Source organism: Argiope bruennichi, chromosome 3 (assembly GCF_947563725.1).
Source record: "Argiope bruennichi chromosome 3, qqArgBrue1.1, whole genome shotgun sequence".
Classification (NCBI taxonomy): domain Eukaryota; kingdom Metazoa; phylum Arthropoda; class Arachnida; order Araneae; family Araneidae; genus Argiope; species Argiope bruennichi.
This window is the reverse complement of record NC_079153.1, coordinates 79,150,262-79,168,690: the sequence shown is the minus strand read 5'-3', so window position 1 is coordinate 79,168,690 and position 18,429 is coordinate 79,150,262. Positions and strand designations below refer to the sequence as shown.

Below are 18,429 nucleotides of genomic sequence, written 5' to 3'. Positions count from 1 at the left end.
TATGTGTTGAAATATTGTTGTAACAAAGTTTTCAAAAATGTATTATTAATGCGATTGATTTGTATAGTATGTTTTAAATATGAAAAATTTATGTATCAAAGGGAAAATATATTATGCTTGTGATTAATATAATATAAAATGCAATAATATTTTTGCTAATATCATTATTATAACTTTTTTTTAAAAAAATGTGTTTAATTTAAAGAAGTGTGATTTTTGATTCTAGAAGTAAATCAACCATTCTTTGATACTAAGATTTTTTTTTTTCTTTTTTAAGACCAGTAGAGCATGTATGTTCTAAAATTTATTTCATCATTTCTAGTCATTTTAAATATTAAAAATTAGTCTTTGGTCACATTACAAAAGAATTTGACTCATAAAAGGAAATAAATTCTAAAAAATGCTCTTTTCCAAGCTTGCACAAAAAGAGAAGAAAAATTAAGGTATATTATATTTTTATGTCAAATTAATCATACTGGCCTGAAAATGAAGATATTTATTATATTATGGTAAATTTAATGCTAAGTTTTTGTGTAATAAATAAATATCAAGAATACTGTTTTCAGAACATAATTCTGTTTTCTTTCTTGTAGGTGGGCTGCAGCCCTATTGAAGATGTTGCTTTCTTTGCTGTTGATTCTTTGCGACAACTTTCTATGAAATTCATACAAATGGGAGAGTTTTCTAATTTTAGATTTCAGAAAGATTTTTTGAGGCCCTTTGAACACATAATGAAAAATAACAGGTCACCCACTATTAGAGACATGGTTGTCCGTTGTATTGCTCAGATGGTTAATTCTGAATGCCAAAAGATCAAATCAGGCTGGAAGAATATATTCAGTGTGTTTCATATGGCTGCTGCAGATGAAGATGAAACCATAGTTGAGCTAGCATTCCAAACCACAGGGAAAATAATCAGTAAGTTATATGTTATAAATTATCTCTGTAAATATGATTTCTAATCACTTCATGAATCAGTGACTAAGCTGATACATCTGATGCTTATATTTATTTTGAAAAAGATTCAGCATTTACATCAGAAAAAGAATCTTGTTGAATTCTCCATTATTTTTTGCCTTTTTATCTCACACTGTGTTTAAAAGTTAATCTGATTTCCATTATGAAAACCCTACTTTGTTAAATCTTTCTGCTTAATTATGTTTCCATGTTATAATTTAAGTAGTTAGTTACCTTTCAGTTTTTCACCTGGAATGATATATTCATAATAATTATGGTGAATTATTATAACCCTTTCGCTGTCCTCTCCTGTCTGCAAAAATTTCTTTTTTTCACCACATTAGAACAAACAAAAATAAAAACTCAAACATGTAAATTTTTATAAAGCGTTTTAAACGTTGAAAAGTTTTTAAATGTAGAACTTGAAGCATGTTATGGATGCCCTGCAGAAGTTTCACTTGAATGCTCTAGACGCTTTATGGGCAGTGAAGAAGTTAAGCTACTTTTTTTTTAATAAATAAAACAACTGGAATTAAAAATATTCTTCTTCTCATACAATGTTATAATGAAAATTTTAGGGATTAACTAAGTTCTCACTTTTTTTAATTTAAATTTTGAGTTTGTTTAGAGTTTCATTTAGAGTTTGATACTATAATAGCTTCTATACACAGCTTGTTGATATTTAAATAATATGTTATATTCTTAAAAATATTGAACTATTCATTGAACAAATTCCTGATTATCCTGCGAAAGCAATGGTCCACAACTGCAAATAATCAGAAAAAAAATGTCAAAGCACTCTATCACATACATACAAATCAACATGAAAGTGCTTTGAAAACAATTTTTTAAACTTAAGTATTTGCCTAACACACAAATTATGACTTAATGAACATTAGATTTCTGAAATATAAATTGACTAATTTTTTTATCAAAAGAAATCCACAATTTGTTTTGGCTCTTTGTGTTAACCTTTTTTTTAAATTTGTGATTGAAGTTTTTTAAACAGCCTTTTGGGATTAATAACTGTGAATAAACGAAAGTGCACTGTGCTTCTATTTGCTATGATAGTTTTCTGCATTTTAAGTCTGTGATAAAAAAGTGGAGTTTTTTTTTTTTTAATGAATAATTTCCAAAGTATTTGAATTTATAATTTATTGAGGAAAAAGAGTTCAGTAAAATTTCTTTTTTTTAACTATGGATTCCTGAGTATTTGGAGATATTTTTTTCATAATTTTTTTAGTTTTGGAAAAATTAATCAGTTATTATGTATACTTTATTGCTCAAAAAATATGTCTAACAATATATTCTTAAAAGAATTTAGCATGCTTTTTAGACCAAAATTTTGATTTTCTGATTTGTTGATGGTATATTACAATGAAAAGTATCTCATTAAATTTACAAAAACCATTAGATTTCTGAATAGATATTTTTATCACATTTGTTTTTAATTTCAGCTCAGATTTATGAGAAATATTTCCCATCACTGATTGATTCCTTTCAAGATGCTGTAAAATGTCTCTCTGAGTTTGCTTGCAATGCTAGCTTTCCAGACACAAGCATGGAAGCAATTAGGCTTATAAGGCATTGTGCAAAATATGCTGCTGAGCAGCCCACTGTAAGTCAAATTAATACTACTATTATTTTAAATATTTAGTTTCTTAAAATGTATATGAATGTTTTTTATGTGTATTCTTTATCCTTTAGGAAAGAAACTTATTTAATTAGTAAAAAGTATATGTATTGGGAATTTATAATACACATTTTGTTACAATTTATTGATTTTATATGTTGCTTCTCTTTTAAGAAATTAAAATTATAATATAATTTGTTCAAAAAATAATTATGTAAAGTGCTATTATTGTTATAAATGTTTTTTAAAGGTTCCACCTTTCCTCCTCTTCCTTTTATAGGTATTTAGAGATCACAATATAGAAGATGTGACAGTTTCTGAAGATGATCGTGTTTGGGTAAGGGGATGGTTCCCTATTCTTTTTGAATTATCATGCATTGTCAGCAGATGCAAACTGGATGTTAGAACTAGGTGAGTTGCCAAATTTTTTGTAAATGTATTTGTTTAATTTTTCTTTGAGGTATTTGTATTGATACATATATTTTGTAAATAGGTTTATTTGTATTTTGAGCATGACAATAATTCAGATTAGTGTTAGATATTAATGAATTTTTAATTTTATTAATGAATTTTTAATTAGTATTAGATATCAAATGAGTTTTTGCTTTTTCATTTATCTGTAGATTTAAATTTATTATTTATATTAAGACAAAGTAAGAAATATCTTCCGTTTAGTGTGAGTAAAATATTAAAATAATATTCTGGCTTTTTGTTTTTGGTTTATGATAATGACTGAATTTATTTCAGGTCCTGGAATTTTAATTATGGTGTGATTATATATAATTGAATTCCCCCATTGGATATATATATATATATATATTATGAATTATATTTAGGATTTTTCAAACACCCTGGTATTTTGATTATATTTATTTAAATTTTCTTCGGTTTGTTCAACTTAATGCAATGAATGAATTATTTTATACACATATGTTATGAAGTTGATAATTTTATACTTATATTCTTTTGAAGCATAAAAATATTGCTCAGTATTTTAGAAATATTATTTGATGTTTACAGTGTTGTAAAATTATTATACCAATATTATAGAATATCTTATGTTACTTTAGTTGATATTGTGCCTTGTTGTAGTAAGATATTTCTTATTTAGATTGTAAATGGAAGATTTTGTTTATCAACATGCATTAACTTATTAACCATAAGGCAATACTTTCTGATATAAGTGTAGGTTTTATTCTCAAATTTATTATCATGTGAGACGATGTTGTTTTCATTACGAGGTTTTGTATAATTGAAGGCAACGAATAATTGAAGCTCGAAATCGCTTAGGCAATGAATAAAGCATAAATGGCAATATTCATCTTCATCACCTGCTTTTACCGGTATTGCATTATTATTATGTATGCTTCTTTGAAATCAGGTGCATTCTTAAAAGGTTGACCTGCAGTTAGAGACATGGGGTTTTCAGCATAGTAACAGGGATATTGAGACTCCACCCCCACCCCATGGAGTCATCTACTGTGCATGCGCAGATGGTTTTTGTTACATATCGTAAACTATATAAGTTAGATACAATTGGTTTTCACCATAGCAATCCTACGGGACTGTAGAAGAAATCCCATGGATTCATCTACTGCGCATGCGCAGATTGTTTCCGCTATATCTCGTAAATTACATATGTTAGAGACATAATCTTTTCACCATAGTAAACCTACGGAGCTATAGAGACCCACCATCGAGTCATGCGCAGATGGTTTTCGTTATATCTCGTAAACTGCATATGTTAGAGACAACGGGCTTTCACTTATAAGTACCCCCGGGATCTAAATCCCCCAAAATTTTGGATCCATTGCGCATGTGCAGTACAGAATTTGCTTAATAGTGGTCAAATCAATGACGAATCGATACCATAGAGTTCCTATGGGTCTCGGGACGTCGATGACGTCAACTTCCGGTCTGACCGGAAATTGACGGATATCTCGGATTCTACGCAACGTAGAAACGAGTGCGACCCGTCTAAACACTCGTCTCGATGAATAGAGTCGAATGATATTTTTACCGCAACTCTGGTCTCGAAATTTATAAATTCGAATTACATTGCATTTGCTCATATCATTGGATAGTACTCGCCGAAATTCACGTAACGATTCGAGTTCCACGTTGCTACTCCGAGTGATTCGCGAGATACTGGCTCTCAAAGTTGTAAAAATTTGAATTTTCGAGCGATGTTTTTGCAAAAATTCTCTTTACGACTGACATCGATACACTCTACTCGATGTCCTCTTTCGAACAATACCACATTTACATCGCTTCCGTTATTAGGAGCCGAAAAACGGAAAAAAAACATGCTGTTGGGGGTTTGTGAAGCTCGAAATCTCGTAGGCAATAAATAAATCATAAATGGAGCGTCTTAAGTTTTCTCCCGATGAAGCCTTGCAAAGAAAAAAAGAAAGGGAACGAAAGAGCATACAGAGGCCGAAACATTAAAAAAAAACGAATGATGAAAATTTAAAATTAGAAGCTGATCAAATTAAACGTGAATGTAAAATAGCTTTACAACGGGGACGAAGAAAGCGTAAACGTATGTATTGTGTTGCAGATTCTCAATCGCAACTCTCAACTTCAAACACAGAGCGTATCCATTTGGTTTCTGAATCACAACCGTCAACATTCAACGCAAAACGTCTCCATTTCGATTCTGAGTTTCAAATATAGCTTTCTACCTCTAAGCAATTCATCGAAAAAAGTGTTCTCACATGATAACTTGAAATTTGGGATAGCAGATTTCATTTAATTAATTATTTATTTATTTTCATTTTTTCAGAGCTTTAACTGTCATGTTTGAAATCATTAAAACTTATGGTGATGAGTTTAAAGAAGCATGGTGGAAAGAATTGTTTGATATAATATTCAGGATTTTTGACAACATGAAACTTCCTGAATCACAACTTGAGAAAGCAGAATGGATGACTACAACTTGCAACCATGCTTTATATGCTGTTGTGGATGTTTTTACTAAGTTTTATGACGTTCTTGGCAACTTAATGCTAGACAATATGTATATGTATTTGAAGTGGTGTGTCAAACAGGGTGAGTATAATCATTTTAAATGTTACTGACTTTAATTAGTGACGAAAATTAATAATTGGAAAAGAAACTTATCAAGTTTTAAATTTTGCTTAGATAATGAACAACTGGCAAGATCTGGTACCAATTGTCTTGAAAATCTTGTGCTGTCTAATGGCAACAAATTTAGCCGCGAACGATGGGATCAAACATGCCGTTGTATTGTTGAAATATTCAACTTGACTCTCCCAATTATGTAAGCTTATTTGTTTAATGTATTAGACTATTGATAAAATATTCTTGAACTCATTAAAATGTCTAAAAAATTATCCTGCCAAGACAGGTTTGATTGCCCTGTTTTATATTCTTCAAGCAACCAAATAATAAAAGCTATAGTTATATAAATGATGTAAAAATATAAATTTTGGGATACCACTTACATAGATGAAATGTTGGGGGGAAAAGGTAAACGTTTCACAAATGTACATATTAATATTATTAAATATTTTGTTGTTATTACTAGTACTTACATAAAATAAATCACCAATGAAAATGAGTTACTAATGCTATTTTTCCTTTGTAATTTTGCTTGCCCATGGTCTAGGAGAATGATAGTTTAACATATTGTGCAGTATATTCATTTAATTTGGTTGTCTTTCATTGTGTTTGTGGAATTATCTATGATACAATAACTTTCTCAACATGGCACATTAAAATTTTAATTAGCATTGTATTAATAGTATTAGAATTTATTCCAGATGAAAAACATGAGTGTTTCTTATTCAAATACCCAATTCAAAGCATATGATGGATTGCTTCACTTATTTCTTATGTCTTCTGTTTATCTTTCAAATTAATAAAAAGTGATAAAATTGTCACTCACTAACGCAGATGATAATATGATTATTTAAATCATTTCCAATGACCCATTTCACTTCTCCCCCCCCCATAAGTATTTCTTAATCCTAAAGCCTAAAAATTTAATAAATGTAAACTTGAGGATTTAATATATTATAACCATAGGAAATTAGAAGGGACCAATAAAAAGTTTTGTAAATGACAGAAAGGCATTAAAACTGAGATCATAAAAAAGCGTAATACTGTATTTTTCTTATTGAATGAAATTTTTTTCATGGGTTGAATTCTTAAAATACAGAAAATACAAAACTTTTAAAATCATTGAATGTAAAACTAAACTAAAAACTGCATTTATTTTGCTTCAAAAACAAATCTAGTAATATTATGCTTTTACTTTTTGTTTGTAAAAAATATGTTCATATCTGTTTGATTTAGTTGTCGATAGATATATATAAAATAATTGCAAGTGAACAATGATGAATATACTGGTGAAACAATGACTTTTGTAACATCTACCGACTTTTACAATTTTTTTTTAAGGTTACTTTCCTGGACACCTTCTATGAGAGAAAAAAGTGACAGTATTGTAAGTGATAAAATAAAATTAGAAGACATTTCTGTATCAAAAGGAGAGTTGTCTGATGTAAGTAAAGAGTTATAAAAAACTGTATTACAAAAAAAAAATAATGTAATTTTTTTTTTTTTTTTTTTTTTTTTTGTTAATTTTTTATTTCATAAAAATTTATATTATACTGAAGGATCACCTTCTATTATTTTGTATTTTAGTGAAATAAATGGAAAGCATTATAACTTAATTGTGAAACTTGCTTTTTATTTATACTTTATTAAAATTAAGTTTTTAAATTTTCTTAAAAAAACTGCTTCCTTTTTTCAGAAAAAAAAATCAAATTACATATTTAATGCATTATATTGATTTTAATTTCATTAAATTAAAAAAAAATTACACATTATCCAAAGAGATTTGTGCTACATATTTTGCATATATGCATCCGGTTAATTTTTTTCCCTACTTTAATCCTGTAAGTAACTTCTAAATATGTTAACCATTCTCTTAAAAATCAAAAAGTATCAGCATGTTTTGTTTTTTCCCCGTTATAATTTTAACTTACCTTTTTATCTGTAAGTTTCGTGAAAATTATTTTCATTAATTTTTTATTACTATCAAATATTTATTATTTATGTATAATATTTTAAAATTTATAGCAAATAGAATTTTGTTTTTAAAGAATGATGTTTTTTGTAATATTTATTGATATATTAAAATGGATGGAGTGGAGAAGGAGAAATTCTCTTTTAGTAAATTATATTCTTCAAATTAGCTATAGACATAATATTCTTTAATATTTTAGGAGTGAAATATTTCAAATAGGAGTTACTGCTTGTAAAAATCATCTATAATTATTAAACTGTCAATTTTTATCTGAGAAACAGTATTGAGTTATGAATAATTGTTCCAATCTATTTCAATATATTTTCTAAAAAATTCCGAAATAAAATAAAAAATTCTAAAATAAAAAATTAATTTAAAGAATTTGGTAGTAAATGTTTTTGTTTCCATATTAGTGAAACTCGCAGTTAAATTCATCATAGAGTATGATTTTTATTGCTTACTTTCTTTTATCCATAAAATACTCTAAATTTTTATGTTTTAGTCAAGAATGTTGTCTCTGTATAAAAATCATTCTATTATTGACATGATTATTTCTTAGTTATTAATACTTTTTCTTTTCTTAATACTACAAGAAAAATAATAATAATAATATTTTCAATCCTTTTAGAAGATGATTACTGGTGAAGGGAAAGTGGATTCTTATCAGTCAGGAGTTAAGGAAAAACGAAATAGCCTACTTCCATCTGGAAACATTGAAAATCAAAACAGCCCAAATACTCAAAACCTGAAAAGTGAAAGTAATAAATTACAATCTTTTGAAAAAGGTGACAGCGATTTTGTACAGAATACATCTGATATTATTGAAAGATCTCGAGGCAGCATTTCTAGCAACAAAAGCGTTTCAGATGGTCTTCCGTCCAGTAAGTAATTTTAATTCAGATTTTTAATTTGTAAACTTAAATTTCAAAAATCTATAGTTGAATCTAGTTTCCATTTATTTGTTTTTTCAGTAATATTTGCGTGTAGACTTTTTTGTTTGCAAAATTATTTGGAATAATCTGAATTGTGCAGTAATGCCCTACATTTTATTTATAGAATTGCATTTTACTTTCATGGCTAATTCTTTTCCAAGCACATTTCTTTATTCATTTATAGCCTAAGAAATCATTATGTTTTCTAAACAATTTTCTGTTGGCATATTTTACCTTTTTGCCAGATTTTGAAGTTTGAGTGTTATCTTTTCCTTAATTTTGGAGGTTAATGCTTGAAATTCAAAAGTAATCAGTATTATTATTTTGTTATTTTATTATAATTTAAAATTTTTCAATTTATATATCGATAAAAAAGTTTTCAAAATTAATCATTATTAATTAATTTAATTTTTATTAATTTTTTTTAACATTTCCCAAAAAACTCCAGGAATTTCATCTTATTTCATATATATCTAAATCTTGATGTTTTAAAAAATAATTTTTAATACAATTACTGCAATCTGTGCTTTAAATATAAATTTATTATTAATAGGATAATACCATAATGCTATCATATTTAAATCTTTATAAATTATTTTATCAGTTATTTTTTAACCAATAATTTTGAATTAATATAATATAATTAATTCTGGTTTGTTTGTTTTTTTATTTAGAGATATTGCTGAATTTTAATTTTAAAAAACTGTATTCCATTTTACATTCAATTATTTAAAATTTTGAATGCGTGTAATTTAAAAATTCAATCTATAAATTGAACTAGATTACTATTTATACATATATGAATTATTTGCAAGCTTCATGGCTATGTCTAAATTGTGTGCTAAATTTGATTTTTAAAAAAATTATGTCGACTTGATTTTGAGTTTTATTTTACTTTCAGAATATGAAAGTGATGAAAAACTTTTTGCCTCTTTAAAAATAAAATGTACAGTGCAACTGGAACTCATTCAAACCATAGACAACATAATTTTCTACCCTGCAGCAAGTCGAAAAGAGGATGAGAAAAATTTAATGCTTGCAAAAGTATGGATTTCAAACAGTTGTTATATATACATTTCTTTTAATTTTAATATCAAGTCAAATAGTGCATATATATATATATATTATAAAATGAATTTTCTGAACATGTTAGTCAATGATCGATTGTGAAAATTATCTATTTAAAATAATTAACAAAATTAGAGAATCTACACCAACACCAATTTTTATTTTATATGAAAGCTCATTATTCTTATGTGGTATTAATGATTGTCTGCCTCTCTACTATCACTATCGATTTTTGATAGTAAATTGAAAAATATTTACTTCAGTGCATATTCTGTGTAAGAAATATATATATATGAACTCCTAGCTACAACCATTACATCAGATTTACTAATTTTTCATACGAAAACTTATGTTCCTTGAATACCTCATATTCATTGCCTATCAATGTTAACAGTTTGATGGGAACTCTAGCTTCAATAAGTGAATGATTTTTTTCCATTCTACTTAATTAACTAATTAAAATGTTCTATGATTGTGCAAGTCTATAAATTAGTTCTCTCTTATTGTGATAAGATGTAGTTCATCTAAGTTGATTGATTTCACTAAATAAATGCTGTTGATATGATAGTTGAATAGCTAGTTATTGTTTGTATTATATTATGTCAAAGATTGTTTTCATCTCATTTAAGCAAAATATTATTGTTTACAAATCTGACTAAAGTTCAATTTTATATTCAAGATGTTAAAATGTATTTGTGGTGTGTGTGTTTTTTTTAATAAAATTTTGCTCTCCAATAATAAATAATGTCAGAACAACAATTTAAAAAAAAATATTTATGACTAAAAAAATTAAGAAAAAAGAAAATTTAAATGAACATGAAGGTTTAAAATTTATAATTTTGAAAAATGCATTATAGGCTGAGATGCGAAAAAGTGATGAAAGTGGGATAACATTTGATAGTAGTCAACATGAAGAGCAAGGCATGTATTCTTTCCTTTCAACTTCTGAATTGCTTCAATTAGTTGATTGCCTAATGGAATCCCATCGATTTGCTAAGACATTTAATATGAATCAGGAGAAGAGGAACATGCTGTGGAAAGCAGGTAAATTTGCAATCAATTGATATCATTTGAGTTTATGCTTGCTGGTTGAAATGTAAATGTATTATGTAAAGCAACTCTGTTTAAATTTTTATTTCTGATATTTTTTTATCCAGTCTTTTGCTTATTCATTAAAAACTTTTGGAATCCATGTAATATATTTCTACTATGCATATTTTTTGTAGGGTTTCGGGGAAATGTGAAACCTGATCTACTAATGCACGAGTCTCATAGCCTGGCTTGTACTTTAAGGATTCTTTTCAGAATGTATACCGATGAAAGTAGACAAGAATCATGGAAGGAAGTGGAGAAAAAGCTTATTTTGTAAGAAAACCTATTTCAAACATTTAAAAACTATTGTATAAAAATGTGTAATATATAGCAATACTATAACTTGTATTATTTAATTTTGTGATTTTTTTTAGGAAAAATAAGAATTTTATGTGATTTTTTAAAAACATTTTATAATGCTTTTGCTATTTGTAATGGATAATTAAGAATAATTGTCATTTATTTCTATTTGTGTCATTTATTTATTCCTTAAAATTATCTTGTTCTTAGAAATTCTTATTAAAGCTACATGTGTGCTCTGGTAATCAATGAATTTGATATGCCATGTGTATATTATCTAGAGTTACCACCCTTTAAGTAAATAATGAAGTTATTGAAAAGAAAGATGGTTAAATATTATGAAGAAAAAAAAGCAGAAATGATATTTACAAACCTAAAGCATTGAAAGTCTTAACTTCTTACCTAGTTGATACTTAATAACAGAAATTGAGCCATTAGAGGGTGTCATTTTTTCTTTCTAAATTTAGTAATGATAAATCCAGTTTTCATGATTCAACTTTTAATTCAATATCATATGACCAATAATTTATAATAGAAATAAGTTTTCAGTTTAACTTCTAATGTAATCCTAATTTTCAAAGCATTTCCTTCAAATGTGATTTTATTATAAGAATCTGCTTTCTCCATAGTAATCTCATTAACTCTAAAGAAAAATTATTTTAAGATATAACATATAAGAATTGAGGTTTAACAATAATGTGTAATATCAAGTTAAAACTGTTTAAAGCAGTTTAAAACATTTATAAATTTTATAATGATAATTTCCTATTTTTCTACAATGCTGCATAAATTTTCAGTTCATTTTATAAATGCTTGCATTTGTCTTACACATAATTTTTTAATTGATATATATTTATTTTAAATCATTCTTTTTCAATAATTGATTTTTATATTAGCTACATGCTGTTTCCTGGTGCTTTAAGAAATTAATAAAATAAATTATGTGTAGGTGTTTTTCTCCATATAATATAATATTTATTTATAAATTTTATTAAAATTTTATTTGGTGAATTGAAAGTAGATTTATAATGTAATAATTTTTTATGAAATATTTTTATAGAATTGCATTGTTATGACTTTACTTTAAAAATATTTAACCTTGGAAAATTTTTCTGCTCTTTTTTCGCATAGAAAAAACTTAATATTTAAGTTTTATAAAAATAATAATAATATTTTAAAAAATTTTTAGTTTCCTAAATTTTTTATTTTAAAAAAATCTGTTTTCAAATGTAAGCTTTTATCTCTTGATTTTCTTTATTTAATGTTTGTCGTTTTTATTATATTTTGTAAAGGATATGCTGTGAAGCTTTAAATTATTACCTTGGGCTCACAGTTGAAAAACATCGTGATTGCTGGACTAGTCTTCTGCTTCTCATGCTTTCCAGAGTAAACCAGCTGGATGATGAAAGGGTAAATATATTTTTATTTAGTTGTATTTATTTGCTGTTATTTTAATGCAATTTTTCATAATTTTTTATACCACAAAATTTCCACATTTTCCCAGGCATTCCCTTCCTCCTCCTCTCAAAATAATTATGTATGATAATCTTTTCTAGCCAAGTTATTTTTTAGCAGTAAGAATTATTAGTAATAAAGTATTCCTATCAATTTAAAAACTATTATTATACTTTAATGTACTTCACATTGTATTGCTACTTACTGTCTTGCCATTATTTGAAATCCTATAGTATGAATGGTTCTAAATATTCAAAACTTAATTCTTTAAAAATTTAACATAATTTATATTTTTAAACATAAACGTTTTTTAACATAATTTTAAAATCTTTCTTATAATTTTCTTTTTTTTTTATGAAATATATTTGAAAATATTGCAAATCATCATTTTAAAAGTTTCAATTTAAAATTAGTAGAAAGCCAAATGTAGATTGGTAATCTCTTGTTCTTATTTGCTTTATTGGAATAATGTTGTAATCTGGGCTGGGAGAAATTTTCTATATGCATTTTCTTTCTGGGTAAGTTTTTGTATTAAAACTCCATGCTTTTGAATTTCATTTTCAATCATAGTGTGTAATTATTTTCCAAAATATATCAGTGCATTGTTATGATAATTGTTCAGTGAATAATATATAGTTTAATTCAGGTAGAGAATAATGAACTTATTAAACTAACGAATTATAAATTTTAAATACTCGTGTAGCACAACCCCATATAAAGCTCTGAGAAAAATCAGAGAACATTGGAGAATTCACAAAAATAAAATTAAAAATAAACAAAATTTTCAAATTTTTTTGCAATTGCTTGCCAATTAAAAAAAGTTTTTTTCTTCCTTCTTAGTTTTAAAAGTATTTGCTTGTATTTAATTTCCTGTAAATGGAAATTAACAAGCCTTTGGGCAGTCACTAAGAATTATCAGTATTATTTTACTTTTTTAACATGATGATAGTTATAGGTTGGCACACTATCTATAAATAGAAGCATACACTTGAGGAAAATTATTCAAATTGTTGATGACTACATATGTCTGTTTGACTGAAAACTATCAAATTCGGCAAATAGTTCTTGGGGGAAAAGAGTTAAAGAGTTTTTGAAAATTTTAATTAGATTTATAATTAAAATTTCGTCATCATTTTTATGTCATTCCTTGCTAATTTTTGGCGTATTTGCTGAAAGACCATTCTATATTTCTTTAAAAAAATTTAAAAATAAGCTTTCTTCTGAAAACAGTTTTATTTCTGTTTAATTTTTCTTTTTTATTTCAAGAAAACCATATTATTGTGTTTTAGAAGGAGGGTTTGAATATAATCTAAATTTTTGTATTTAGATTTATTCTTTTAAAACACTTGCTTATTATTTTTGTTTTGCTTATATATGAACATTAAATATATTTTAGAACTAAATAGAATTTTGTGTAATATTATTAATACTTAATAAATGTTTACACTTTTAAATAAAGCAGTGGTTAACACAAGCAGCAGAAAATCTTTTGAGAAAATGCAGCCATTAGGTTGAAGTTATCTTAATAAATAAAAATAGAAATATGGAGTTTTGTTTTTTACTAAATCAAAAGTGTTTTACTACTCAAGAAAAGCTTGAATAATTTTAAACGTAATTTTGTGCTATTATATAAGCAATTGTCTTTAACACTGATTTCTTCAAAATTTGTTCAATTCGAAATAAAAAAGTTTTTATCAGGATTAAAAGTTTTCTTTAATTTCTGTGATTTGTTATTTTGCTAATTTAAAATTTGGGAAGTATTTTTTATCATCAGTAAATTTTCTTTCTATTAATCTATAAGCTGAATTAACTTCTTGAAATTTTGAAGTCGAATGCTCACTTTGCAGTACTTCCTTTTTCTAGTTTTTATTATTATTAAATACTGCAATGCGTTCATTTTGGCATTCATTAATATTTGAATCAAGTTTTTTAACAAGTAAAAGTAAAAGTTTTTAACAAGTATCTTAACAAGTAAAAGTAATAAATGTAACATTATAAGGAAAATGTGTGATTTTTCTATTGTCCATTTCGCTTAAAAAAAACTTTAACCATTAAAAACCATTAAAAATTTAAACATTTAATTTTATTATATTGAAGGGAAAAAAAACTCTTATAGCAATTTTACATCTACTTTTTTATTAATATTTTCTATTGTGGTATTTATATTAGAAATCTACATGATTATTTATGCAATATAATGATTTGATAAAAAATATAATTTTTTATTATTTCTCTTGCCTAGAAATGAATATCTAAAGATATAATTTGAGTAATATTCTTAATTAATATTATTCAAATCATTTGAGTAATATATTAGGATTTTCTTATTCAATTTTGCAATAATTTTTCAAGAAAATAAAAGATTATTATTCAGTTGCTATTTGTATATTATATTCAAATGAAATATTTTGCCTTCCTTTCTTTTTGCAGTTTCGAGCCCATGCATCTGCATATTATTTGACTTTATGTGAGATGATTTTTCATGAAAATATTCCAGAATTGAGAGCAGTATTGAAGCGTTTCTTTATACGGTCAAGCAGAGCTTTTCGAATATGCAATTTTAATTCCCACTGACAGTAATTTCAAATCAATGTACAGTCACATTTGCAATACGTGTAGATAAGAAAATTTGCTACACAAATTATGAATTTTCATTTCATGTTCTCTCAATGCCATTTCATGAAATATATGCCTAACTAGTCGGTGTAGAGTAATGACTGATTTGTATATATTTTAATACTAGTGATTTTGTTTCATGATTCGAGTATTACTTTGGAATTCAGAGGGAATTTGTTTGTTGTGACTGTTGATTATCTACCTTTTAGCATGGATGAAAGCAGTTTCTATTGTTAGTTATGATCAGGAGTATATATAATTTCAACTATATGCACTTAGCAAATCATATAATGGCAATTGTGCCATATTTAAATTCTCATTTATAGAAATCTTGTGTTAGAAGTAAAAATAGAATAGCAGTTTTCTTCAGTTTACTTTTAGATGTATTGACAAGATCTCCATTATTAGAGATGTAAATGAAGATTCAAAATTTTATTTCAGTTCCTTCCATCCATTTGAAAGTTATGCAATTTTTAAAGTTTAAAATATTTTATAGTTGCTTTAGGAAACCAGATTTTTATAGCATTGATTATATAATAGTGTTTAAATTCTAAAATATTTTTATATGCATATTATTATTTTTTAAGATACTGAGCAAAATGTAGATATGGAATGTTAATTTTTCTCTTTTAAGAAAAATTTAATCTTATTTAAGTTATTTTATAATTGTATGACTAATATATTATTCTTTGATATTAAATTATTTGTTGACAGAGGAATAAAAGCTGCTTAAAAATTATTTGATAAACAATGAGCAATTAATTTGGTCAAGAATTGAAAACATATCAAATTGTTTTTTTTAATTGAATGGTGCAAAAATATTACCATTTTGTTTTACTTAAATTTTCATTTAATTAATAATTTTAAAAAGCAATTATTATTTTTATAAGTTTAAGTATTTGAAATATAAACTTTTCATAGTCTTTCAGCTATCTATTCTCATGCGATTATTGCATTCATAAACTTTCCATTAAATCATTTAAAAGAACAATATCAGATCTGTAGAAGTGAAAATATTTATTGTACCCATAAATAATAAAGTTATCCTTTTCTGCCATCTGCATTTATGTTTTTGTAATAATAGTGCTTTGCATAAATATACCTCTAAAAATTTGTTGGATTATTCAATTTTAGTTATGTGTTTCTCTCTCTGTTTCTCACTCTTAAAAATTATTTATTTAGTATTATCATTTTAGCTATTTTTGCAATATAAAGTACTCGTACAGAGAGCTTTGAATGCTGTGAGTTGTGATATTGAATTATTTAATACTTTAAAAATTATTTAATTAAAGAATGCTCAACATTCCAAAAATCTTCTTTATGAAGAATGTCATACCCATTCAGTGTGTTGAATTTTTTTTTTATGATTTCAATATTTTGAAATTCATTGTTTGTAAGAAGATGTATTTGTATAATTCAAGAGTATCTAATAAAACGTTGACCAGTCTTTATAAATTGTGCAAGAGTTGTTTCCACTTATTGAAAGTTCAGTAAAATTTATTAATTCAGTATGAGCTTATAACTTAATATTTATCTGCTAAATTCATATTAAGTTTCATATTTAATCTAAATTTCGATAGTTAAAATACTTATGTATAAATTTCAAATTATTTGTACTTTAAAATTTTTCAAACTGAAAACTGACATTTTTAAGATTTTAACAGCTACTGATGATGAAATTTACTTTCACAATTTTTTCATTTGCTCTAGAATTAGAATATCAAATTCTGATGCTAACCTAGGGCAAATAAGAAGAAAAAAAAGTCTGGTTGTATATACACAACAAAAAGACTTCAAACATTTTAAAAACATAGGCTTATTTATTTGACAATATAAAAAATTGCAGTAAAAATTCATATTATCTTCTTTATTACAAAGCATACTCTGGAACTGCCTTTCTTACTTTGAACGGCATCTGGTCTGCAGTGATTAAAGTGAATGTCATTAATTCTACATAGAGAGGTATCTGATTTCCTTTTATAAATTAAAATATTTGTTTGGTAAATACTTTTATATAAAATAATTTCATAAACTAATATTCTGAGTATTTCCAAACCTGGCTGAAAAATATTAAACCCTAGTTTCATTAACTTCTACCAAATATAATAATCATGTGATAATAATAAGATCTTTAATGCTGCTATCGAAGGAGCGAGAAGAATCCATTTTTAACAACTGCATCCATCAGCAGTCGAATCACACTTAATTGCTGATGCAAAGTGCAGTAGTGATACTGCCAATCCTGTGACTAGATTATTTAAGAGTTATCCTGATTTTCTCACTCTATTACTTTTCTATTAGTTGAGCAGAGTATATAATGAATCATGCTAAAAGAAATTGCCATTTGTGTCTTACTGAACATTCTCAAATCAAATATTTTTATTAAAATGTCGATATTATAGAATATAGAAATTTCACCGGTTCAGTTGCAATTTATTTCAGAGCTCAAACTTTCCCTTTATGAGACTTGAAGACATTTTTGTAATTCTGAGAATTTTTTAAAATCTGAAGATTTTTTTTCTTTTTGAGACACGAACTGAAGAATATTTTTGAAATTCTTTGGATCTACATTTTATTAATTGTCGGACTTTGAAATATTTTTAGCTCTTTGATGGTAGATTCTCTTTTCTTAAAAGTCCGAGCTAGTTAAATTTTCTTTTTCAATTTGGTATTACATTTGTTAACTGTTGGATAGTGAAATTATAATTTATCTAAATTCGAATTTTTCCCTTTTGATTTCACATAGGATTCAGATTAATCTCTTTCTTGAATGTCAAAGTTTAGAACTTCTGCAACTATCTCTTTTATATATATATATATTGAAAGAATTGAAAGTGTTTAACAAATAATACTATTCTCTTTTTTATTATTGGTGCGATTTTGTTGTAATTTTTCTTATAATTCATCACTGAATATCTGCAGGTTGGAAATTTTTCATTTAAGATGTCAGGCACTTAGATATTTTCAGCTTTAATGCTGAAATTTTTGAAATTCTGAGCAAATGTGTTTTCATATTTTCAAGAGATATGAATATTTTCAAAAATTTTGCTACATTGAGTTTTTAAAATGAAAATTCCGAAATATTATTTCAATTAGAAAATTTTTTGTTAAGTTTATTTTATGCTTTTAGTCATTTCTTTGATAGTGAGCAAAAGATATATTTCTCAATAGAACCTTAAAGATCTTTGAGAAAATTCATTTAAATCAAGTTCAATCTTTATATATTTCGTTATAATTATATGCCAAATCCCTATCATTTAGTTTATTTTAATTGAAATCACGAAATTTTCTTCAGCTCACGAAATTTTCTTTTGAGCTGA

The 18,429-nt window shown here is 25.8% G+C and overlaps 1 protein-coding gene across 1 annotated transcript in view; it reads left to right on the top strand.

Moving 5' to 3' along the window:
- Positions 1–16,555, top strand: part of LOC129963040 (brefeldin A-inhibited guanine nucleotide-exchange protein 1-like) — a 32,286-nt gene extending 15,731 nt beyond the window's left edge. The window contains exons 23-34 of the mRNA XM_056077052.1: positions 594–918; positions 2,415–2,575; positions 2,871–3,001; positions 5,376–5,641; positions 5,735–5,873; positions 7,016–7,118; positions 8,275–8,527; positions 9,480–9,622; positions 10,504–10,690; positions 10,873–11,011; positions 12,331–12,448; positions 14,924–16,555. Coding sequence (XP_055933027.1) covers positions 594–918; positions 2,415–2,575; positions 2,871–3,001; positions 5,376–5,641; positions 5,735–5,873; positions 7,016–7,118; positions 8,275–8,527; positions 9,480–9,622; positions 10,504–10,690; positions 10,873–11,011; positions 12,331–12,448; positions 14,924–15,067 — 2,109 coding nt within the window. The 3' untranslated portion in view covers positions 15,068–16,555. The remainder of the gene's footprint in view (positions 1–593; positions 919–2,414; positions 2,576–2,870; positions 3,002–5,375; positions 5,642–5,734; positions 5,874–7,015; positions 7,119–8,274; positions 8,528–9,479; positions 9,623–10,503; positions 10,691–10,872; positions 11,012–12,330; positions 12,449–14,923) is intronic.
- Positions 16,556–18,429: the final 1,874 nt, after the last annotated feature.